At 41.0% G+C, this 25874-nt stretch overlaps 1 protein-coding gene across 1 annotated transcript; it reads right to left on the bottom strand.

Moving 5' to 3' along the window:
* Nucleotides 1–545: 545 nt before the first annotated feature.
* On the bottom strand, nt 546–24801 carry Snx18 (sorting nexin 18). The gene is made up of 2 exons (XM_003470181.5): nt 23028–24801; nt 546–3170 (listed from the first exon to the last, which is right to left on the bottom strand). Exons 1-2 carry the CDS (start codon nt 24595–24597, stop codon nt 2917–2919), a joined length of 1824 nt encoding a protein of 607 aa, XP_003470229.2. The 5' UTR covers nt 24598–24801; the 3' UTR covers nt 546–2916.
* Between the last annotated feature and the right edge of the window lie 1073 nt (nt 24802–25874).

The following is a 25874-nucleotide window of genomic DNA, read 5'->3' as shown; positions in this document are numbered from 1 at the left end:
GATTTAAAGATATCAGACTCAGATATGATATTTGATTCTGAGAAAATAAAGATAATTGGAAAAAGGGCTATAGCAATGAACTTAGTAAAAAAATGACATTTGAAAATCTATACATCAACTTTACATGCTTGACTTGACAAAAACATTTTTCAAGTCCTCAATTATCAGACCAGCAAAGAAACTTAAGACAATTAAAAATCAGCATTTAAGAATCTGCTGAATTGTTATGAATAAATGCAACTCTCATATTGAAGCCCATGGAAATCCCAACTACTACACTAGTGCTGCCCAACATGCAATGGTTTGTCTCACTTTTAAATGTGTTCCCCATCCTGGGTGGAAACTGGACTCTCAGATAAAACAGCCTGGAAGGATAACGGGATAACAATGCACAGCTGCAGAACCAGATTCACTGCATTATAGCTACAGTACATAAACAGCTCTGTAACCAAAATAGCAAAACCAGGCTCAGGTGTACACCTTTCATGTTCTAAACACATCATGTATCAGAATTACAACTTCTGGAAATAAAGACAAATGATGGCTTGAAGGGCATGATAGTTTATTTTTTAAAAACTGTACCACACTGATCATGATGACCAGTACACACATGATAATGGCTTTTCTCTTGGATATTAACATTGCAGTATTTTTTATATACTGAAATGTTTCAACAGGACCAAGAACGTTAGAGAATAAAGATCTTAGATGAAAATGGACACTAATATTTCTGATGTTCTAACCCAAAGAATTTAATTTAAATTCCCTATGAATCAGTGACATAATGTTAATCAGTTATGAAGAACGTATGTTCTCTTAGAAGTGGGCAGCATGAACTTATACCTCTTTGTACTTTAAATTTTAGTATTTATAATTTAAGCTATGTCCACCTGGCTAAAGCACAATCATACAAGACACCTCAGAAAACTTTCATGCTACCATTGCACAAGCTTAGTGATTTTACTTTTAAAAAAAATCAAACCATCATCAAAATAAAGAGGCAAATAAATGTGACTTTAAATTAATTGGAAAAGCATAGTGCTTAATTTGTGTAATACAGAGTCAAACTTAAATTCTATAATTATAACCTTCAAACTTCTGAAATAAAATTGGTATTTCATATATATGGGATTTGTTTATAAACAGTACTTTGTAATCAACAAGGAAAAGTTACTTTTTCAGAGAACAATGAATTTGGAGATATTCTACCTATCTGTGGTACAGACAAAGCCACATGTTGTTAAATCTGGCTCTACATACTCTAAGGTACCAAGTCTCAACCAAAGATCAAAATTATGATAATATGATCTTAAAAATTCAACCCATATGAGACTACTTTTTAGAGAGTAACTTGTTGTTGAGTAATCATTCCAATAACCTTTTCTTATGACTTTCTGCAAACTGACCTTTTTCTTTAAATATTGTGACTCACCACCAGTACAAACTGACCTCTTTACTTCTGTGTTACCATTTTAGTACTCATGGATTTCTGAGGCAGTGTAAGTTTGACTTCATAAAAACAGTAGATACTTTAACCTTTCAGTGACAGTTTTTAAATCAGTAAACTCAAGAATCACATTATTTAGCTCAGCAACTATAAAAACATTGAGATTTCAGCATTTCAAGCCAGAATCTCTTTGTGCTTTTTAAAGGAAGCTGCTTTTGAATCTTTTTGTTATTTTTTTAAAGTCTTAACCCTCATAACAATAAAAGAATATATTTAAAATAATTTTTATAGTTAGGTGGCCTTGGGGTGGGTTTATCAATATATTTTTAAAAACACAGTATAAGTCAATAATTTTTCCTTCAGTATTGGAATAGTAGAAATTATTTCTGGTCCCTCCTTAGATCAACCAACACCACTTTTCATCACGTATAACACTGAAATTTACAGACATCCCTGAAAAGTTTTGATTACGTAAACGAGTGAATCACAGTGGAGTCTCAATCAGTTAACAGTGTAGATCCATTTAAAAACAAAAAACTGAGTATTAAAAGAAAACCTTCAAGCTAAGAGAAAAGAAAATCCTCCTAAGAACTAAAATAGAGTGTGTGTTGTTGATTCTGTACCTGTATCCCCTGACTGATCAGACTCCTCTTTCTCCATGTCATAAGACATGTTTGCTGAAATCTTCACACCTAGTTTTCAGGACACCTGTGTGAAGAGGCTATGCTACTGTAACACCTAAGAGAATATAGTTCACCATCTCTTCCCCCACAGACTTCATATCCAAGGATAAGAGTAAGTTTCACTCTTCTGCACTCACCAGCGTCTTAACCAGGAGATAACACTTGTGCAAATTGATGATGACTGATCTTCCTGCTTCCCCCATCCCCAACAATATGAGGTTATCATCAGTTTGTCATCAAATGCACTGGACTTTCACTCTTTTGATCAGAAAATTTGGGGCTTACTTAAAAGGGGGGCGGGAGTAGAAATGAAAACCAAGAGTCTAAAGGCACAAAGTCGCATAGCTGCTCTGGTTGGAGTTTGTAAACAGAGAATAGGTTGAATTTAGGTAATCCCAATCTGAGAGTAAGAAGGCATCCATAGCAGGCTTTATCCAGCCAGCTTCTCTGAGACCCTTTGTGGGTTTTGAGGTCTACAAAGTATGCACTAAAATACCCATACTTCAAAAAGCAATAAGGCAAATAGTATAATCATTATTCCAAAAGTTACAATGGTAGTGTAGGCATACATAGTATAATTTAGTTACAATGTGTGGTACTGTTTCTATTATATAACCATATTAACTGTTTCTTTTCTACATAATTATATATTCAGCTGAGTTTCAGTTGAACACAAAACCATCCTTGTACCACCACTGATAGTTGGCAATAGTTCTTTGATAGTTTTTATTATGCTGTAGAAATTATCCTTGAACTGAAAAGAGTCCACAATCCAATGTCCAGTTATTAAACACTATCATATTTGTGAAGAGCTTCTTCCAACTTCTGCGTTACTTTTTGGAAAAATATTATTTGTTGCTGTAAGAAATGTTGCATCTGTGATTTAAAGTCTCTTACTCGAATTTGATGAAAATGGTGAATTTCAGCCAAAGTAGCAAAAGAAATAGTGTTACAGCGATCTTGAATGCCATCAGCCTTTTGGACCTCCATCTTTCCTTCTTCCACATGTCGCCTACTCTCCTTTACTTTGGTAAGAGCTCCTGTAGTTAAAAATAATAATTATTAATTAAAGTATATATATATGTCTTTCAATAATATAGGCACATATTACACAGAACCTTAGGTACTGTTAAAGAAGTAGAATTGGAGTTTTTAAAGCGGTACAATTATTCATTTAAATAAAAATTTTGAGTGTTTCTAAAAGCATTTCCATTGTTATGATTTCACTTTATCAAACACTAGTGCTCGTCATATTGGCCAAAATATTTATACTATTACTTGAGAGACATTATTCTTAACAAATAATACATTGCACTAAACTCTACTTAAAAAGACAAACCAAGAAACTAAGCAGTTTTCACATGCTTAAAATGTGTGAGACCACTATATCAACAGATTAAGACAATTATATATAAAAATAATACCCCCCAAAATATGCAAACTTACTGCCTTAAAAGTAGAATGATTGTGTAAGATTCAGAACCAGGCTCTGAATTGTTGGTACCAACTCGAGTTGTCTTCTGGAAATGATGCTTGGTGGTAGAAGCTGCTTAGCAAGGCTGAAGGTATAAAATTAAAGGCTGCCTCATCAGCACTGGCCCAGCCCATGCCTGCTTCCCCTTGTGTACATACTGAGCTCAAATACTTAGGAGTGAGTGAATTACACACCCAGGCCTTGTTCTCAACTCTTCTTCTCTGTAAGAACATTCACTCTGGGAATACCAGGGACTTGAACAACCGAAATTCATCATATTTTCAGGACTTCAGGGATAGTCTGCCCTAATGATGACTTCAAAAGCATGCCTCAAGGGTTGCAGCTCCTCAAGAACTGCTCTGCTCCCAGAGGGTACTGCAGGGGTGAAGTTGGGAGACTGGTCATATGGCAGGTGCCACGTGAGGTAGAACCTGCCTCATGAAACACACTGTCATATGAATACACAAAAGGCTAGGGATGTTTGGCAGTAGGAAATTCATTGGTCCCTGGGACTGAGTTATGATATTCCTCAGATCACCTGAACACAGCCAGCTTAAAAATTCAGAAATCCTGACTGCATCTAGTATTCATTATACTAAGGACATGGCCTGGTAGTATGTGAAGAGGCACTCCTCCTCTGTGAAAAAGGCTGCCTGTTTAGGAAGTCAGGAAGTGAACAGACTTTGTTTTACAAATACTCACTTCTGCCTATGGTAACATATACAAAGGAAACTGCCTGATACCTAAATCCTCAGATCTCTTGCTAAAGTAATACAGAATGAACTACTGTTAAATAAAATCATTATAGGTAAAACAATGCACTTTTTTTGCATAGTTCAGAGACCTAGGAAATAGTTGGGTATGGTGGCCCATGTCAGTAATCCCACCGCTGAGGTGGGAGGACTGCAGTGAGGCCAGCCTGAACTACCGTGAGACCTCTCTCAAAATCAACAATAAAACAAAGACGCGAGACATTTAGAACTACTGATAACAAATTTTGTACAAATAAGCATACATTTGTGTAGGAATGTACATACCCACACATGTCATGTATTTATTCTAAATGAGACTTTTATGTGAAAAGGAACAGACTCTGGGTCAGGGATGAGAGAGCCACAGGGGAGGGACACAAACACCTTGCATACAGTACCTCCCGCCTTGCCCTGTGGCCAGGAGTGTGGCCTGCCAGTCAGAGCAGACCCACTCAGTCTACAGGGCTCCTAGGAGACATCCGTCTCAAAGGCTAAAATGTCAATCTCAAGGTCACTCACTTTTAGCATTTTTTCTATGATTGACAATAACAATAAAGCACTAAAATCTGCCTACTATGTATTTTATCAAAAGGACTTCTCCCTATCAAAAAAAGTTCTTGCAATACATTATTTTTATTATATTCGTGTAAATTTCACATTTTATATCAGAAATTGAAGGTAAAAAGACCGAGAGACTTACAGGAGGTGGGACTCAAGGAAAAAACTCTCAAAAACACAACTCAGATTACGAAATTATGAAGCATGTTTTAAAAATGGTTTTAGAAGAGAATGAGAAGAAAATTAGAAGGGAAATGTCTTAGGTGACGTGACTAACTTTTTTCTCATCTGATTTTAATCCAAGGTACCTAAGGAAGCCATAGGCAAGGTTCGAACACTAAGGATGAGCACCTGAGCCACCCCCTGCTGAGCTGCTGAGAGGTGCACCTGTCACCTGTAATATTACGGAAGTGTGCCTTGCTGTAATTAGAGCGGGGCTTTCACCACAGAGAATGCTATCCAGCACCAAGACACACTGAAACCTGGCCAGGAGTTCTGTCAATGTCAACTAAATTGCAGCTTGTCAGACACCAAGTCAGATGACAGTATGTTTAGAAATTATATTCTACTAACCAGTGCTGTAGCTGTAACAATCAATTTAACAAATTTGAGGTTTTCACAACTTATGTCCACAACCATTTTTACAACAAGCATTAAAGACCCCAGGACTCTGTGGCATGTAGTACCTTTAAGTTTTCTAAGTCTAGATACTAAAGAACAAAGGAAAAATTTAAGATTCATTTTTCTTCCTAGCATAAATCTACTAGGTAAATAATACAATACTACTATTTTTAAAGTTCCAAAAGGATTGGGCTCTGGGAGAAGAGTTGTAATTCATTTAAGAAACATTTATAGAGGGCCTCATATGTATGGAGCACATTGACAGAACAAGAACAATTAGATGTGTATATAAAGCTGGGGCCCCAGCCCTGTAAATTCACGAGGAAGCCACATGACAAGGCACATTCAGAACAAGGGCATCTCTCACCTGGACACAATGTAAAAGTAGGACCACAAAGTACCTAATTCTGCGTGGGACATTGCTTTCCCCAAAACAACATGTGAATTGTGTCATAACAGGAAAACAGAAACTCAGAGAGCCTGTTATACTATGCTAAAGATGGTGGGGAGCTGGGGGCTGGGAGAAGAGGCAGGGGAACAGCAACATACAGACAGGAAAAGCAGCTACCAAACACAGCTATTGGGTGTGTTGGCGCACATCTGTAATCGCAACACTGGAAAGCTGAAAAAGGTGGATCTCAAGTTCAAACCCAGTCCAGGCAGCTTAGCAACTCAGTAACAACCTAACTCAAAATTTAAACAAGGCTAGGGATGTAGCTAGGGCAAAGCCCTGGGTTTAATCCTCACTACTGTACATAAGACAAAAAAGTCATAACACATGCTGGTCACTTTCCATGTAGTGTCTAACCCTCATCAAAATTCACAACAGTTACTCTCCTCTGTGAACTACGAGGAAGTTACTCAGTCTCTGAGCCTGAAAGTTCTCCAAGTAACCCAGTAAGAGGGTGAGATGAAAGATGGGATCAAATGCCTGACTTCAAAGCAACTACTACAAACATATGGAAAAGGACTGATGCCTAAGCAGGCGAGAAAACAAGTGGTAGAGGGTGCTATGCCGAAGGCCAAGGAGTGGAGGGGAGCGGCTGTCTGGCCTTCCTGCTGCTGGCCGGGCCTGCCACTCCTTCTGCCACCTGTGCCATCCCATCATTCCTTACAACTTCCTTATTTTTTAAACAAGTAATTCAAAAGGCATTATAAATATGAAAAAATCTAGATTTGAAAATTTCCCCCTGGAATCTTACTAATCTCATTCAATTAACTAACTGCACATTGTAAAACCCTTTAATATTTATAAGATGCACAATTTTCTTATCTTCCCTTTCCTCCCTCACCTCGTCCTTCCTTCCATCTATCTACTTGGATCCTATTGGAAGATGACCTAAATTGTGAACTATCACCAAAAATACAACATCTGATTCCTTTAGGAAATATGGGCTTTGTCCATATTTATTTTGTAAAATTAGGAAGAGCATAAAAAAACATTTAGAAGAATAAGCACCCAAACAGTAATTTCAGTTTGACTCATTTATAGGAGATAATAGACGTGTTTAAAAAAACAAAAAAGACAAGATCCAATTTAAGGCATTCAAATCAGCTAGGCATGCACATCTGAAACAATTAAGGACCTATATAAAACACCACACTGTATTAAACAGGTTCTGCAATATACAAACTACTAGGCCAGTGACAGTGTGCTTAATCATGGAGGGTTATATCTCCACAAAACTGCATCCGTGATTTAGAGCAACATTTTTTTAAAAAGAAAAAAAAGGCCCCTTTTAACTGAAATGTGGCTAACCCGAGTTTCTTCCAGATCCACCTTTGAAAGACAGCCAGATTATATGTATTTTTTACAAAAAAGCCATGTTTCAAAAAGTTATTTTACAATCCTTCAATTACATAGTTTTTCCTAAATATTATAATAAATTATAAGTGTGTAACATTGTCCTTCCTATGAAAAAGGTATTACGGAAGTGAATTTACTAGTTTACTGATGGGGAATCAACAGAAATACATGTGACACTTTTAAACACCCATGCTATGCACACTGGCAGTATCAGGGTAGACACACAACTACTTTTCAGGGTACCCAAGGAGCTTCTTATCGCCCCACCTCTACCTACCCACTTACTGCAAATCTCTGAATTTACACCAGAGTATCTTTCCAAAAGAAATGAAAGCGCGAGCACTGGTAAGAGGTGAAATAGTACCACTATCACAACTTCAGTTCCGGTCTTGTTGCAAAGATGTAGCTGTTGATATGAGAATTCTCAAGCTGGGATTCATCTTCACATTTTCACACTTCCTAACTTTTTTATTTAAAAATGTAAATATCGCAGGAAACAAAGAAGTTGCAACATTTTCAGTCAGGTTTAGCAATGTAAGGAGTGAAAACTATTGGGACAAAACCGCCACTTTTAGGACAGCTTTAAAAATTAATTTGTAGTGGCTTCAGTACAACTGCAGAGGAATAATACAACCAGATGCAGGACTACATACATTACATTACAGCAGCTGTGGAGGCTATGGAACTTTCTCTCAGCTATACTGCACTTTTTTTTTTAAAGCCAAACCCAGGAGGAGAGTAAAACAAAAGCTAAAAGCATTGCCCAGAATTTAAACAACAAAGGGACCACACGTTTTTATCATGGAATCCAGGCAAAAGTTTCAAAAGCTCTACTTTGTAAGTGGCTACTAATTTAGAAAGAACCAGCTTCCTGCTAGTCCCCAGCCTCTTACAAACATCATTACTGCGAAACTGCTTTCAAAACTGAAAAGGGAAATAAAAGAATAAGGAGGAGAAATTAAACCAGGTCCAGAGCTACACTGTGAGAATAATGATACTCAATGGTTAGGGCAATATTTAAAAAATAACAATAATAAGCTGGGATGATCAGAGGCAAAAAGACTTTTATAAAAGGGATATAAAAATATAGCTATATCCCTGTTCTTTGGGCTAACACACAGGCATTACCTAGTTGCATCTGCAATATGACGGGCAGATGTAGACTATATTATCAAGTGAGGACTAACAGTACAGAGCAAAGTGAATATATTCTTTTTAAAAATAGGAACATTTCTCATCCAGAAGAAAATACTATTTCCAATAGGATAACACATAAAGTAGTGTAACTGAGAAAATAAACAAAAATTTAAAAAATATATTGCAATCACCCCAAGGCTAGACAACTGGAAACAAATCCTTGACACGTTCTTGAAGTACAGGAAAAGCTATTACTCAAAAGGAAGTGATATAGTTCAGCCAGGGCCCAGCAGGAGAAAGTATGGCAAGCTGCCCTACAGGACACCAGGCCATCCTCTACACCATGCCAAGTGGTCCTCACCCTGGGACTCTGTGGAGGAGGCAGAAGGGCCAGAGACAAGGTCTCTCATTAAGTTCACGTGTTCAGAGAAACATTTCTGTTGAGTACTTGATTTACTTGTTAAATTAGTTTCACAAATTATCAGGGTTCCTCCACAGGATAGCAAGCTTTCCAACCAGGAAATGGATAACTCTAAGATTATTCTGAAAGAAGAGGGGGGAGCCCTGAATTCTCAGGAGCGTCCAGCCTGACAAGAATCTCTACAGCTGATTTTTAGGTTAGAAGGGCACATCTGGAGCGTGGAGCTATTTATTTTAAGCTGAAAACACCTCTGAAGAGTTTTTGGTACAATTCCTGGAATCTTACAAGCAACACACTAAGTCATTTGTCCTAAGTGCCACAGTTAATTTGTGACAAAAACCCATTGGCCCCACCTACCCACTAATCCTCTGGCCCTCTGAGCTGTCCATTCCATTAAGGTGTATGCGGTGATGTCAGGGGCCCTTCTGTTTCCACATATTGAGATATAAAAGGAAATCTAAACCCATAGTTTTACTTTGCTTTAGGACCTGCCACTAACAAAATTTCCTAAGTCCAATGTAGATTCTATCCATGCAAAATCCCTAATATGATTCATTTTTATAGTTACTATAAATGTCCAGGCTTAAAGACACTTAGTTCTACTTCTCTATCACCAAACCTGTCTCCACAAAAATCTAAGATCCTAAATTCCCTTCCATATTTCTCCCACCTTGTCTCTTTGTCTCTTTGCAGTGTAAGCCATCTTGAATAGCTTTATAGCATGCTCAGGCTGGAAAGAGTACAGCAGGAAAAAACTGTTCTTGTTTACAATACATATGTACTTGATTTTAGGAAGATTAAATAATTCATGCTTGTAATGAATAAAAAATGAGACAGAGAGATTTGATAAAATTCATTAATATTAACACTTTAAAGGGCTAAACTTTAAAAAACTTCATTTTGTAAATTAAGATCCAAGAAGTCGGATCCATGGACAAAAGTACTACATTATTTACACAGCATGTCATTAAACCATTTTAATCAATAAAAAATAATGTTTAAGAAGCATCTCAATGTCACTTGTTTAATTTGTTTTTCCCCAAAATGAGAATGACAATGAAGCGACAATGAGGCTCTATTGTCACCTATTGAAAGCCCACTGCAGTTTCAACTAAATAAACAAGCACACCAGCAAATGCACATGTGCTCCACCAAACTGTACTGTTTCATGGTCCTCTGCTTCTGATTTACCAGGAAAACCAACTTTCCTGGCAAGCTCTGACCCAGCAAAATGAGACAGAGAAAAATCCTCTCATGCTGTACTGCTTCAGGCATTTTAACTAGCGCATCAACACGCTCCTTTTAAGAAAGCTGCTTGTCCCTTCCAGTTTTTCCTCTTAATGCATAGCGGGGCTTCTGTGCTCCTAGTGCTGCAGATCAAACTGGATCAGCTTCTGCACCTCCACTCTGCCTTCCTTTGCTCACCCACATCTTCCTCTTCTCAATGTGTTTTGTCCCTCCCAAAACCACTTACACAAAAGGTCCAGTCACTAAGCAACATGGATCCAAAGACTGTGTTTTCTCTCTTTAAAAAAGCACTTTATTTAATTCTGAAACCACGAGTGTGCCAAGAACATCAAGTAGATTTTCACTCTAAGACCTTGCCCCAGAAAAACCAAAGCCCTGGTATGAGGGACATTCAGGAGATAGGCTGAAGGGCATGGGGACAGCTAAGTAGCAACTGCTTGTCTTCATTCCCATGCACATGTGAAATGTGGGAAGAAAATGTTAATTTAGTCAGTGTGGCCTAATTCACTTGAATCCTCTTATCATAATATCTGTATGTCAAACTCCTGCTAGCTCCCTATTAACTTGCCTATCTTCACTGTCCTTCCTCCCTTTTATTCTCCACTCACTTGTTGATAATCTTTTCTGCTCCCTACAGCTGTACTTTGTGACAGTCTTTTGAGTAAAATGTCTCAAAAAAACCAGCCTAACATCCACCCCATTCAAAGAAGTGAGATGGTGGTGTTCCCAAGTGACAGTCACGCAGAACCACCTGCTCTGTACATGCCAGTGGCTTGTACTTTGCATCTCTCATTTTCTCTTCTTTGACCCCAAAAGGGAAGCAATCATCACCCTCATTTTCAGAAGTATAAAGTGAAGTTTTGAGAACCTAAATAATACTACTATGGTGGTCAGCTTCATGCAAACCTGATCTGGTCACCTCAGATGGTTCCTTTGTACCTGGCCCAATGGAAACCACGAGGCGCACAGAGATCTCAAACTCCAAAATTCAGCCTCAACAGGCTGCGCACGCCAGGCCCCTGGGTAGCTCACATTTCAGGGATGCATGAGCCAAAACCTGTTTTGGGTCCTGAGAATTCTATTCCTGCACCATGTCGTACAAAGCAGGCTCCAGCCTAAGGCCACAGTAACAAGATGCAAATACTGACTTCCAGCCAGTGATCCTTTAGGAAAAAAGCCCCTAAAACTAAGAACTATCAAAATTCAAAGATAAATTAACTTAAACTTTACTTTCAATTCATAACTGTAATAAATGACAGAGAACTTAGCCATTTTAAAAAAGGAAAAGGGTCAAGACAAGGCAAATAAAGCTGCAGAAAATCCTAGCTGCTTTTTGGTGAAAAACTTAAATCATTTAAAGAATTCAGGTCTCTATTCTTGGTTTGGTCCTGAAGATATAAGTAGTTTGGTTTTGATAAAAGCTTTGCTATATCCTGAGTAAAAAGCTCTTACAGCTTCATTCAACAACCACTTAATTAATGTCGAAGAACAGAATGACATTCAGTATGAATGAAAACATTTACAAGCATAAATACTTCCTTCAAAATGATCACTTTTAGTCACTATGCATCTATATCCACATAAATCACCTTGTTCCAGAAATAAAAAACCAAATCATAAGCTGTTCATCTTGGAAATTTATATATATATAAAGGTTCTTGTGCTGCAGTTTATAATAATTATCAAATGTGTTGGGAGTGAATCTTATTGGTAAAGCCCATATGCAGCATGCACAAAGCTGTACAATGAATCCCCAGCATCAAAAATAGAAAAGAAAATTAAGGATTATTCTATTAGTGTAGTGATAGTTTTAAGACACAATGTAATTTAGACACAGTGGTGAAAATGCCAACTTTCTCACAGTTAAGCAAATAAAGACAAAGACTTTAAATTAAAACTCCAGCACAGGAAAACAAAGATAAGTATTGGTTCTTTAATATTTTACGCTCATAGAATCTTAATAAAGCAGCATTAACTGCTTGTAAGCTGCTGGCACTTTGGGTTTTCCCTTTACATACAACAAACACAGTTATTCTAAAGACAAGAGTGAACTTTGGAAACTACTTTTCACAAAAGGTAAAAACCTTCATTTTTTTTGTTCTAGGGAGATAAAGGGAAGCATAGGCAAAAACAAAACAAAACACCTAAATACAAGTTGCAAAAAAAGACACGCCCACCTGCCTTAGGCAGAGGGAAAAAGGCACCAACTGTTGACACCAGCCACCAGGATCTGTGAGGTGCATGCCATCACAGCCAGGGCCTTCCAGGAGCCAGGTCTCTGAAGGTGTCTGAGAGGACTGTAGTTTACAACATTAATTAGAAGAATAAATCCAAAGAGTATATTTCTTGCTTTCAAGTACTTTCCTCAAATAACATCTACTTTGGAAGTGAAATTTTAATCTCAAGCTATGGGGACATCAACTGACAGGGAGCTCCTGTGTTCCTGGTTTCCTGCTACCCACTGTGCCACAATGGCTGGCACCTTACATTACTTGATGATCCCCAGGCTTTGGAGATAATTCCTAAACGAGCTGTTTTAAACTTAAGACCTCTCTTTCCTGGAGTTCTTCCTGCTTCTGTAGCTGTAAAAAACTGGCTATATCTAGACTTTCTTGAATGCAATCATAGAATAATCAATAAAAGATAAAATTGAAGAGCTGAGAAACATACTGTTTTAAAGTACACAAAAAATAGGAGTCTTATACAAACTCTGAGATGACCCCCCGCTGACATCTTAGTTTAAAATGTCTTGCTGCAGACCCTATATAGGTATTTAGTTACAAGTCCTAGAAAGCCCTGGCTGGAGATGCGCAGCTCCCAGCTGCCTAGTAGCTCTTGTCAAGAGCTGGTGCCACTTCATGCTCTGGCCTTGCCCTGTGTGGAGGGCCTTCTCCAGTCAGCAGATCTATTTAAGAGATTTTAGCCTGGGCATCCTTTTATCTTCCTGGAACAAAGAAACAAAGTTTGACCTTTAATAAAACAATAAAAGGCCCAGAAAATAGGATTTCCTGAAATTCTCTTTAGCATTGTTCCTTCTCTTTCTACTTCGGCTTCTCTTTTTACCAGGCATACTTCTACTAGTGGCTTTACTATTTTTTTATAATCCAAAACCCAAAGTAACTCTAGATTCCTCTAGACAGCTGGCATCTCACCAAGTCCTGCCCTTCTATCTAGGAGGTGTCTCAAATTCACCTGCTCCTTTCTGAAGCCACTCTTGCCTGCACTACCCTAACAGCTTCCTCTTATCTGCTCAGCCTAGTAGGAGCCAGACCACACACATGCGAGGATGCTGCTAAGAACTCCAAGCTTAAGATTCTGTGACTCGGTTCTGTTTGCAAAGGAGGCTTAATAAGAGTGTTTTCCTCAAAAGCTCCCAGAAGGTTTGATAGTAAATACTTTGCAGATCAACAGGCAAAAATCAAGGCTGTTATGTAGGTACTTCATAAAATATAAAAACCATCTATCCCTAGTTCAAGTGCCACAAACAGGTGCCTAGGTGGATCTCGTCTTCAAGACATAGTCTGGAGACCCTTGTTTCAAATCATCTCCAAGAATGTTTACTGGTGGTCTATGGTCCCTTTTCTGCAAGTCATTTAATGTATTCCAGTACATCAAAAGCACATGAAGTACTTTTTTGAAGACCACACAACGTCCAGGCAACATCATCCTAACATTCACATTCACCATATCCATAAGCAGCATGGAACCCAGTTTACACCTGGGATCACTCCCCAGCTGATTCTGAGAGGTGGCCAGAATTGAGCCTTAGACTTCCGTAACACATGATTTCTTCAGTCTGGAATACCTTGCCCCTGCTCTGACTGGTTGAGAAAAGTGCAACTGTTTTCAAAACTCTTGTTAGACTGAGACTGAAAGAAACTACTCTTGAGTTGACCTACTCACTCCTCAAACTTAATTACACCCTTCTCTGCCCTACTTTACATTATGGCATTTGTCTACAGCTGCGGATGCCACAGTATATGGTGAAGCCAGTCAGTCTTCCTTGTTGACCTGAATATTGGGAACCCACACAGCCAAGACTGCAAGTTTATCAAATGTATCCTAAACAATGTCCAAGACTAGCAGTGTACTTCCAATCCATGTTTCTCTAAAAATCAAATGTGACCATCATTCTAAGGGGTAACCAAATGCTACCCACCCACCCAAACCTCTATACAAACCAACAATGCCTCTCTATCTTCTGGACTCCCACGTACTCTCTTATCCTCAGCAGAGTTAAACCTACCTTCATCTCAATTCTCTGTACACACATTCCTTCCAGCACTGCATTCTCCTGAGGACAGGAACTTCCTGCTCAACAACTAATGTCAGTATCTATGTGTATCCAAGACAATTAACTAAGTGAACGCTCTCTCTGGATCTTGTTCTGAGTTAAGCCAAAAGGATCACAATAAAAGTATTAAAGTTTACCAAGCAGGAAAGAAGTATCTGTGTGTGTGTGTGTACTGTATATACACACACACACACAAGAAATCAAAATGTCATCAGATATATAATACTAATTCTCTGACACATAAAACATTTTTAAACTTTCACTCCGTTCTCCAACGAATTGTGAAAGTCACTTTACATGTTAAGTCTAAGACTTTTAAATCACTGACATATTAATGACTTTATCCATAAAATATATCCGATCCCTTCCTTACTTCCTGTACATTTTTAAATTGTTATTCATCACTATAAAAATAGAAAAACCAAAGTATTCTCTAAATTTCTGAAGACCTCTATCTCAAAATCAAATCATGAAGTAGTTGAGCACCTACTCATTAATTCAACAGCATTCATTAAGTACTTCCTATGTATGTACAAATTAGTACAGCTATATAATGCAGATAACAAAAACATGAGTCCCACACACTAGCCAATAACCAAGCAATGTATATGAAGGTTACTCAGAAAAGGACCAGGCTCCAAGTGGGACACTTGGGGAAGACGACATGATCAGGGATGTGACTGTTTATATTTGTGTTGAGTGTGGGGGATGTAGCTGAGAATGCAAGAGCCTGATCTAAGAGGACTAAAGTCCTAGTGGTCCATCCCACCCTTGTAGCCAGTAAATTTTTATTGTTGGTCGGGCCAAAATCTGTGGAGTCCAATGACTCCCTTCCCTACAGGTCACATCCAGTCCCTCAGAAAACCCTGAATCTACCTTTACCATACATTTAGGGTGAGACCCTCTCCTCGCCATCTCCACATCCTCAGTGTTCACCCACATTACTGGAGACTACTGGTTCCCTGCTCACACCTGCTCCTGTTCCCCACTCATTGTATTCCCATACAGTATGTGAGCCAGTCTGATAAAATGGCCAGCTGGATGTCATCTCTTGGCTCAAAATCCTGCAGTGTCTTATGTTCACTTGTACTTTTATTCTAAGTCCTAACATTGACCACACAGCCTTACAAATTCACCTTCAGTGACTTCCCGGTCTACTAGACTCTCCTTAGATACAACCACAGTACCTCACTGCTGTTTCTCAACCTGCCAGGCCCACCCCCGGCCCAGGCTTTGCTCTGGTTGTACCTCTGCCTGAAAAGCTCTCCTCCTAGATACTTGTGTGGATAACTACATCACTCCTTCAATTCAAGTCAGCCTAAATCGCACCTTTCAACAAGATCTATTTTGACTATCCTTTATATTATTTCGTCCTGCCTCCCAACCCGTTTTCCCTACTCCATTTATTTTTTCCTAAACACATTTCACACTCCAACATACATTACAATTTACTAACTGTGTTGGTTTTTCATTTTGTGACAATACCCTGCTAGACTGTAAGCTCAAGAGTGGTGCTCTTAGGGGCTGGGGATTCAGCTCAGCGGCGTAAGCGCCTGCCTTGCAAGCAGGCAGTCGTGAGTTTGATCCCCAGTACCGATAATTAAAAAAAGAGTGGTACTCTTTATGTGGGCCATCGATACAGCTGGAATACCTTTAATAGGGTCTGGACTAAGATGGGCATTTAAATGTTTGTTCAATAAAATAAGGTCCAAAGTTAGGAATAAATAGGTCATAAACAAGTCTAATGATTTTAGAGCCCTTCCTTAACCACCGTCTTCCTTTCTGCTAAATAATAAAATCTTTTTTTTTTTAACCAGGGATCAAACTCACAACCAAGTGCTTGCAAGGTAGGAGCTTATGCCACTGAGCTAAATCCCTGGCAATAATAAAATCTTTTAGCAGAAAATGAGAAGTAAAATCACAGGGAAGATATTAAAAAGTTCCAAGAACAGGACAGAAATGACATTAACTAAAACTTATTCAAGCTTATATACTCAAGTTTAATCAAGTTTATATGTAAGATTAACTTCAAATTATTTTTACTTTGGAGAAGAGATAGTATTTAGAACTCAAAATGAAGCTTACTTTGCAGGAGAAAAACTTACAATGTGTATCGTTGGTGGCCTTATTAATTCTATCCCCTACATGGGTCACAGAACATGTTCCAGCTGTCTACTGCACTGTAGGCTCAGCATATCTGGGGGCCCTCTGCAGCAGCAGGAGGCCAGGTATCAATCACTTTCACACTGGGAGCACCTAAGCAGTAAGTCATGTCTCCTGAAATAACTAAAAATGTGTAAATGTTTTTTTGTATTGGTTGATAAAGGATTTTCATGCTTGCAGCTTACAGTCACATACCTAGACAAAACACTATTGAAAGTAGCCTTCAGGCTATCCAAATGTTGACTGCACACTTAGGAGCTATTTTTTTTTAAATGTAGAAATGATGCTACTAAAAATCAACAAAATACTGTCTAGGAAATCATGAGCCTCATATTTACAGGTCATGAAAATAAACATCAGAAATGCTGAGTTCATGTGCCCCCAACAAAATTAATTTGGAGGAAGAGGTCTGCTAAGAATTTATATAAATTCTTTAATGTGAACAACAACAAAATGATCACTCCACAACACCGGTACTTATCCCTCTGCTACCATTAATTACTTCTGGTATGCAATACAGGACAACCTGACTGAAATAGAGTATGTTATGCCAAATTAATGATTCCTTGGGCATTTGCTTAAAATTCTGGGGTAAGAGGTTGTTGATGGGATAAGGTTACTGAAGTCATCTTTTAATGGAAGATGCCTCCCATTTTAAAAGCACCTTTCTACTTTTCAAAATTAAACACTTAATGAGTAATAACTATGAATCACAACATTTAGTCCTCATGAAGACCTTGTAAAGGAGTATTCCCATTTAGCCAATGAGAGAACTGAATCTTACAGGTGTCAGAATAACTGGCTACAAGTTCTTCCACACTATCATCTATGCACTGACCCACCAGATCTCCTGTGGGTCTAGATGGGTTTGCTCTCAGAGAGGACACTCCACACACCAGATTTCTTGGCTGACTCTGCTGTCTTGTCAAACCCAAGCCATCTCCACTATGCAGCCTGCAATCTCCAAGAGCAGGCTGTCTCCCCCACCTCCGCCGCTCCTCTGGCTCTCAGCGACATGGCACACTGCATTATCATGACACCAGTCCAAGAACTCACTGAGGCTCTCTTTGAGTGCCAACTGCCTCACCAGAATCTATTGTGTGCACAAAAATGTCAGGTGGCAAGAGATTCAGGTCTGTCTTTTGGATATAATTTCATCAAACAGAGCCAAGTATTACTGTCCCATTTTATTGGTGATAAGCATTTAATGATACAATGGAGCTTCACAAATAGATGGCACATTAAATCTAATTTGGTACTGAACTTTAATCTGCTCACAGATGATTTTTATTCTATGCAAAGAAAAGGAACATGAGACGTGTCATGTTTTTAAGTGAATCACAAAATTTCTCCAAAATCTGGATTCTACTATCATGCTTGGAAATTCTAAGACATTCAGGCAGGAATGGTATTTCTCAATAAAGAGGAAAGTCCAATGGGGTCCACTGATGCCAAGAGTTTCCAGGACAGCTAGAGTGGAAGTGCAAATCTGTCTCTACCTCCTTTGGGTTTTGCTGTGACCAGTTTATCAGTTTGGGCTTCTCCTCTGATTTGGAGAAGGGTTGCAAGGGCTCAAAAAAAGAAATCTAGTAACCACTGACAAGGGATCCACCTAGCTTCTGCACAAAGACAGTCCCTAACCAGTCACATGTAATCAAGAAACTGAGTCATCCATTTCAAAAGCCTCAAAAGTTACCTGAAAAAATTCAAATGTGGCCAAAGGCTACAGCCGGAGGCAAGTCTTTTCAAAAAATAGCTGGGGGTGGAGGGAAGTCCAGGGAGATTTGAGCTTAAGATAACCCTTTTCTCTTTATTTCTTGTGTCTCCCTATCAAGCTTACAACCCTTTTCTCTTTATTTCTGGTGTCTCCATCTCAAGCTTATTTTTAGCACAGGAGAATTCGGAATGGACAGGAAAGCCTCCTTGCAACCCTACCTTACTCTGGGTGCCCTGCAGGGACACTGGTTATCTTTTATTAATGTCTGAGGGACAGAGACCAACCTTGCTAGTGGTAAAAGAAAGCACACAATGGTGAAATCCTACCCTGCAGGACTGATAAGCCCACTACTGGTGTACCATTCCTGAGATCCTGGGGGTACTTTTTTGCTGAAAAGGTGCTCCATCTAGACCAAGTAACAGATTCTGCATGTCTAACTGAAGAGAACAGAACAGAACTGCCTGTTTATTTACCTAGTCTTGCTGCCCTGCTTCACATGGCTCAAACTAGGTAGGCTTTACCAACACATCAGTCAACCTGACTGTATACTCTTACTTTGGAACGAAGCAATTTGACTTTAGGTGACTGATCTCAGTCATCTAGCCTGTATTTATAAATAAGGATGAAAGCAATATTCCTCATAAACTAACTATTATGGTCTTTCCCCTTTGCAATATTTCTCAAGAGAGAGATGTAAAACTTTTAAACCATAATAATTTGCTGCCATTCAGATGGTTTTACTAAATTTTAGAAACTAATCATATGTTGGAAATAAATACCCTATGAAACTGATAGTGGAAATATATTCTATATATTACCCCCAACTCACAAGCGACAGCATTACAAAGACACATTGTAGGTCATGGTAATAAAAACCAGAAAGACAAAATGCTACCATTTCAATACAAGAAAATCAAAACCGCAGAGATTTCAGGTAAGTGACAGATCTGTGCATACTGTATATTCCCAGATCAATGAGCTGCCTGGAAACAAAAAAATTAAGGAACTCCTATTAGGTCAGAGCAAACTATAAATAAAATTCAAATAAATTCTGAATTAATGAACTTCAGACTATAGAAAAAAAAAAAAAACAACCTTCTTCCCCACTCTACTCCATCAATGTAAACAGGCCTGTTTACCTAAGGCTTCATTAGTTGGTTTAAAAAAATAGAATTCTAGAATTCCCTTTTCACCAAAGGAATCATAGAGCTTTCTTCACTTTTGCTGAGTATTGCACTAACCCTTCATATGCCTGAATGCCGGTTTCAGTATTGAGTGGAGCCCGAAAAAGCCAGCCCACCACATTAAGAGTATCTGGCGTTCCCAATTTCATTGTGTTGCTGGGTCCCCACCAGGATGACCTCAATGGACCTGTTTGTTTTCTGAGACAAGAATGCAGGCCATAAACAGATGAGCACACTGACACTGATGACCTGTGCTCCTGTAGCAAGTCACCAGGAAGTTCTGCAACCAGGGATCCAGAAGAAACTGCTCCCCCACAACCCAACTGTTTTTACCAATTAAGTCTATGTGGGAGAGAAGAGATGCCGTGGGATGACCAGGAATGTATAATAAAAGATAATCAATTTGTTGAGAATTTTAAGCAGGGTTGACATCTGAACTACAGTCAACTAAGCAGTGCTATCCAACACAACTCTAAGCAACAAAGGAAATGTTCCCCACGTCTGCTGTCCAACACGCTTGCCGCCAACTATTTAAGCATTTGATATATGGCCAGTGTGGCTAAGGAACTGAACTTTTCATCCTGTTTAATTTTAACTTACCATGCGGGGCTCATGGATACAGCACTGAATAGCGTGAGTCTAGAACACTTTAAATGCTAACTAACCACAGCAGGCTCCTGATAAGAAACAGACTGAGGAATCTAATGTTGTTTTCCTTTCCTCTAAGAATTAAGGAAAAAACTCTAACTTCCCTTAATTGCTTCAGTAATTAAAATGCACTTTAGAATAATGTTCTATCTCAGTATAGGCTTTCTATTTATGATGAGAACATATAAAGTGTCAAAGCAGTAAAAAACTGCTTTTCTCTTAAACAATGGAGCCTTCAGAGATAAAAAAATTATATTGAATGTTTATGAATTTTAAGAATTTTCTCTAAATTGAAACAGCAACCATGGACCAAATACAACAAAAGACTAGTTAAACTGCTTAAAGATTTTTATTTGTCCTTGTTACTATCTTCCTCTCAAAACTCACAGTCAACATTTCCGATGGATTGTATTTTTGAGATTTTAGAGGAAAAAAAAAATCAATCCATAAACAAACTCCTAAGTGCTCATACTGAAAAGGAGTCATTCCAATAGCAACTGTGCAGTCGGGTTTGGGGGGAGGGAGAAGTCAAGCTGCTCTTCACACCCAACACTTTTGTGTCCTGAACATGCACAAAGAGCTTTACCCAGGCTTGTGATACTCATCTCATGGCCACTTCTAAAAATCGCCAACATCAGCACCCTTAATAAAAGACAGGCTGTGACCAGATCTTTTGGCCTTATGTATCACACGCTTTAGCTTTAAAAGGTAGTGCATTACAAAGACACGTCATCTAGGGACACAGCTCCCTGTACATCACACACCAAGGCGACAGTAAAAACAAACTATATTGAATATCAACCCGAGTTCTAGTTTCTGAAGATTATGTTTAGTGCCCTTGAATCAGATCCCAAGCAACTAGAAACAATTCTCCTTCTAGGATTAAAATAATGAAATGTATGATTTGAGGCCCAGTGAACTGTAAGTCCTTGGGATAAACACTGTATCTTTTCTGATACAATGGCAGGGCCCTAGACAAAAGCTGAGTAGAAGACATAAATGACAATAATAGGAAGTTGGGGGAGATTTTTTTCAAATGGGTGGGGGATCAAGAGATGAGAAAGGAGTCAGGGAAGGGAGAGAAAGGGGATGAAAAGGAATAGGGGTGTTTATGTACATGAACCAAGTCCACACAAGGAATGTGACAATATGTACTGCAAACATGTGCTACTAATAATAAAAGGTGGAAGTTTAATAAGTAAACATTAGATTTTTAGAAAGTGAATCAACTGATACCCACCTGAAGCTGACATCTCACCTGCAATAGTGCTGCAAATATAGTATTTGGTTCTGCTCTCTTTCAACTATTTACTAACAATTTGCATAAAAATTCACAGAAATATGTAAACAGGCAGCCTGCACGGATCCAGAATGATGTAATACAAGGGAATTTAAACATAAAGGTGCTCTGCATTAGAAACTCAAAAAATCAGTTTCATTAGCGCCAACCAAAAGTTCAAGGATTAGTAACTTTTGTAAAAAAAATAAATAAGGAATGTAGATGCAAGTTTAATACTAGGCCAGCAGCAATATTACTAGTAGCTCAGAAGCTCAATCTTAGCACACTATCTCTAAACTGTAAGTTGCCAAGTAACTATTTTCTACTAAAATGAGACCTATAGCTGTTCAAGGTACTGCAGTTTGCAAGCAGCAAGAACAGATCCAAGATATTTGGTACACTACCCCTCCTGCCCCCAATAAGAGTTAGACACTTAGTCACACTTGGAAGGAGGAGGGGAGCAGAAAGGAAGGAAGTGAAAATGAGACTGTTGGCTCCAAATGTCTGAAGGCCTGGCCTGTCCAGGAACAGATTTATTTTGTGGTTCCAAAGAACGGAAAGCCAACCAAGGGACAAATTTTAGCTCAGTACAAGAAAGAACAAATCAAAGATGAGGGAATCTTCATAAATGGACTGGTTGGGTTAGGGCACCTCATCACAAAGGCTAGACCTGGTTATCAACTGAGGTGTTCACCAGCAGGATGCTGGATTAGCTGACTCCCTTCCCACCCTCCCCCCATATCAGACTTTCACTTCCTTATTCTCTCAATCGAATGAAGCATTATATCAGAATGTACACGAGTGCTAATGTTAGGTCAGATACTACTGCTATAATTTTATTTTAAAAAAAAACAAACTTGCAATTTCAGCATTTTACCAAAAGTTGGGAACATTAAAAACTACTAAACATACTCTTGACAGCTGAGTAACATAAACATTATGCTCAAACCCAAACCTCTAGTATGCATTTATATTCCATACACTATTTTTGTAAACAACATTCTTATTTCACATTCCAAAGTCAAAATAATGACGCTCCTGGAAGTTCAGTGGGCCTTTTACCTTATTTTACAAAGGCTGCATTCAAGAAGCCTATGCAGGAAGTCCTTACACTGCCTCAGCTCAGAGAAATACTCTCAATTACCTTACTATCACAGAGATTTAGGTGTGCAGGGTGGAAGCAGCAGGTTTACCTTTATTTGCAGAGGTCCAGTCTTCCCCATTATTTCTTCCCATCACTAGCAACACTGCAGTGTTCACACGGATGCCTAACATGGTTTGAGTCCCCTAATTCTATGCAAGATTACACATCTAAGTACCTCATTACCCAGCCATTCAAATTCTAAAATGTTAACATTGTCATAAGGGGTACTTTCTGATGCTTTTCTGAGGAGTATTCATTCCCTGTGTGGAAGTTATGGTAAGGAGGACGCTACCTGTCCAAGGATCCACTGAACACACTAAGCCAAGACCTAGCTATCCACATCTCTGCCCGATTCCTGGACCTGGAGAATAAAGCATAACCCTGGCAAAGTCATCACTTCCAGCCTGAACAACACATTCCACACCACCTGATCTACAGGCCAGGCTTTACCTTTCTGAACGTGGATGATGTCCGGGAAGTTGGCCAGGTGCCCCTGATACAGCGCTAACAGGTCCATGACCGGGTCCAGGTCCTGCCTGGGCTGCTCGGCGAAGAGCTCGCCAATGGCGTCGTAGGCATCTCCGGTGAAGGCGATGGCCTGGTTCAGGCCCACAGAGAAGGCCTGCTGGTCCAACTCAAAGGCCTGGCTCAGGCCACGGAAGGACTGGCCCACCTTCTGATACTCCTTCTTGAAGCCTGTCACCTGCTTGCGCGCGAACTCGTTGGCTGTGTGGTTGAGCTGCAGTGCACTATCATCCATCTTCTTGGTGAAGCACTTGAAGCCATCGATCTTGCTCTCCACCTCCTGCAAATCCAGGGCAGCGGCAGGAGGCGTGCTCAAGGTCAGGAAAAAGTTGGCGCCCACCATCTCGTCCTTTTCAGCCTTCCTCTTGCCCTGTTTCCAGGCCTTCTCATCGGTGCTGCTGGGACACGTCAGGAAATGTTGGAAAACGTCGCACTGGGCCAGAACCGGATGGCTGGCCATGTGGTTCATCCACCAGATCAGGCCCTTCCTGCGCTTAGAAATGAAGTCCTCCTCAAAGCGGCCTGTGGCCTGCTTTTCAGGGAGATGAGGCACCGAGATGACCGGGAACTTCTCAGCCAGGCGTGCATACAGCCAGTCGAAGTGCTTGTAGCGCCGGTGCACCGGTACCTGCGTGTGCGTGGGTACCAGCTTGTAGGAGATGTAGCTCTTCATGCCCTTGAACTTGGTCTGCTTGGTGGGGTCGTCGATGGTGCACTGGAAAGGGTAAGGGTTCTCCTGCCACTCGGGACCGTAGGGCCCCAGCACCACGCACAGCTTGTCCCCGTCCTTCACGAAGCCCGACGCCTCGCCCAGCACGAAGGCCTCCCCGCCAGACTTGACGAAGGTGGAGAAGCGGTTGAGGTTGCGGCTCACGGTGGCCGAGCTCTTGGCCCCGGACGGGGGGTGCTGCGGGGCCGCCGCGCCGCCCCGCGAGCCCAGAGACAGGTCGGAGCGCGTGGAGAGGCGGTAGCGTCCTGCCGCGCCTCCTGCTGCCGCCGCTGAGCCGTCGAGGTCGGGGTACGCGCTGCTGCCCAGCGCGCCAGGCTCGTCTGCCACCGTGGAGCTGTCGTCCCACTCGTCGTCCCAGTCGTCGTCGCTGCCTTGGCTGGCCTGATAGCCGCCGTAGAGCTGCTGGGGCGCCGGTTGCAGGGCGGCCCCGCCGTACGGGAAGCCAGCGGCCGGCGGCTGGAAGGTGCTCTGCGGCGGCTGGAAGGCGGAGGCTGGCGGCGCGGCGGGCTGCGGCTCAAAGCCCCCGGGCGGCACGTTGGCGTAGCGGGCCGGGGCGCCGTCGCCGGGCGGGCCGGGCTCCGGGGCGCGGATCACCTGCACGTACGATGCCGGGAAGAGGCCGCGGTCGCCGCGGCTGTTGACCCCCTCCAGCCAGCCCTCGATGTCCTGCTCGCTGCATAGACTCAACACCTCGTGCTCCCGAAGCGAGATCTCGCCGGGGTTCTCCGACCTGAAGTCGTACAGCGCCCGAGCGCGCAGTGCCATGGTCCCGGCGCCCCGAATGCGAAGCCCGCCGGAGTGGCCCGCGGTGCTGCCCGCACCCTGGCACGCAGTCCGGTCCTCGAAGGCAGCGCGGATCCCCCGCCCGGCCCGCCGGTCGCGCCCTCCACTCCGCGCCGCTCCGCTCGCAGCCCAGACTGCCGCGCTGGGCCGCCGCCGCCGCCACCGGGCGCGGGCGGGGCCCGGGCCTCCCACGTCCCCAGCTGCGCTAATCCACGGCCGAGAGCCGCACGCCAGGCGAGAGCAAGCGACGGCCGAGCTTCCGCTCCCCTCCGCCCGGCCCACTCCGTGGCCGCCGTCGCCCCCTGCTGGCCGGCGCTGAGGTGTGTGGAGCTAGTGAGAGCTAGCCAAGGAAGGATTCTGTTTAGAAGTGAATTATCTGAGGAATTTTTAGGATTTTAAGTTTCCTAGAAAAAAAGTCAGCATTTGCATGCCTAATAAACGTTCGTTCTCTGAGTGCTTAGTGAATGCTTCTAGAAAACCCGCGCAGGTAAGAAAGGCTTCCCCTGCAGAGGTGAGAGGCTGCCTTGACAGGGTGTCCTTGCAGCAACTTCCTTGTCTGGCTCTCACCAAAGCTTTTTGTTGAGGAAGGCGCAAGGTTGACAAGAGCAGAGTGAGGGTTAGGGAAGCCGATATGTTTAACAAAATAAGAGGCAAAAGGTGGTGCGGAGAAAGCTGGAGAGTTCCCAATACTGTAGACGTGAGAAGATCTTAGCGTTTTGCCCGTGTTCCTTCTCTAAGACATATGTGGAGCAGTAAACAAAACTCAGGCTTCAGAGCCAAGCTTCCCTGCTTCAGTCTGTGTTCTGACATGAAGCAGCTGTATGACCTTGAGCAAGTCACCTTGTACTTGTCTCCTAGGGTTGTTGTGAGGATTCAGTCATTACCTAATCCCTACTGTACAGATGAGGAAAAGAAAACATTAATATATGACAAGCATTGTGCCTTTTAAGCACAGTACACTTGTTTGCTTTTGCTATTATTTGGGAAAGCAAAATCCCTGGCTTCTTTCGTAAAGAGAATAAAGGTCCTAAAATTGCAATTGCAAGGTTTATGCAGCATAGAAGGTCCCAGCATGCTCATCCCAGCTCCTTATCTGAGATCAGTAATCTTCGCCTTCCAGGTCATCTCTACATCTCAATAAAATTATATTATTTTTCAGATAACTAATAAAATATCACTTCCTGAAATATTAATCATAGTTGCTTTGTTTCATATTTTCTTTTCCTTCACTGTATAATTTGCCCAAGGCTTTTACTTCT

Source organism: Cavia porcellus, unplaced genomic scaffold (genome assembly GCF_034190915.1).
Source record: "Cavia porcellus strain 051 isolate PalLab524CR breed Dunkin Hartley unplaced genomic scaffold, mCavPor4.1 scaffold_11, whole genome shotgun sequence".
In the NCBI taxonomy this organism is placed as follows: domain Eukaryota; kingdom Metazoa; phylum Chordata; class Mammalia; order Rodentia; family Caviidae; genus Cavia; species Cavia porcellus.
The sequence above is the reverse complement of the archived record's forward strand: the minus strand, read 5'-3'. Positions and strand labels throughout refer to the sequence as shown.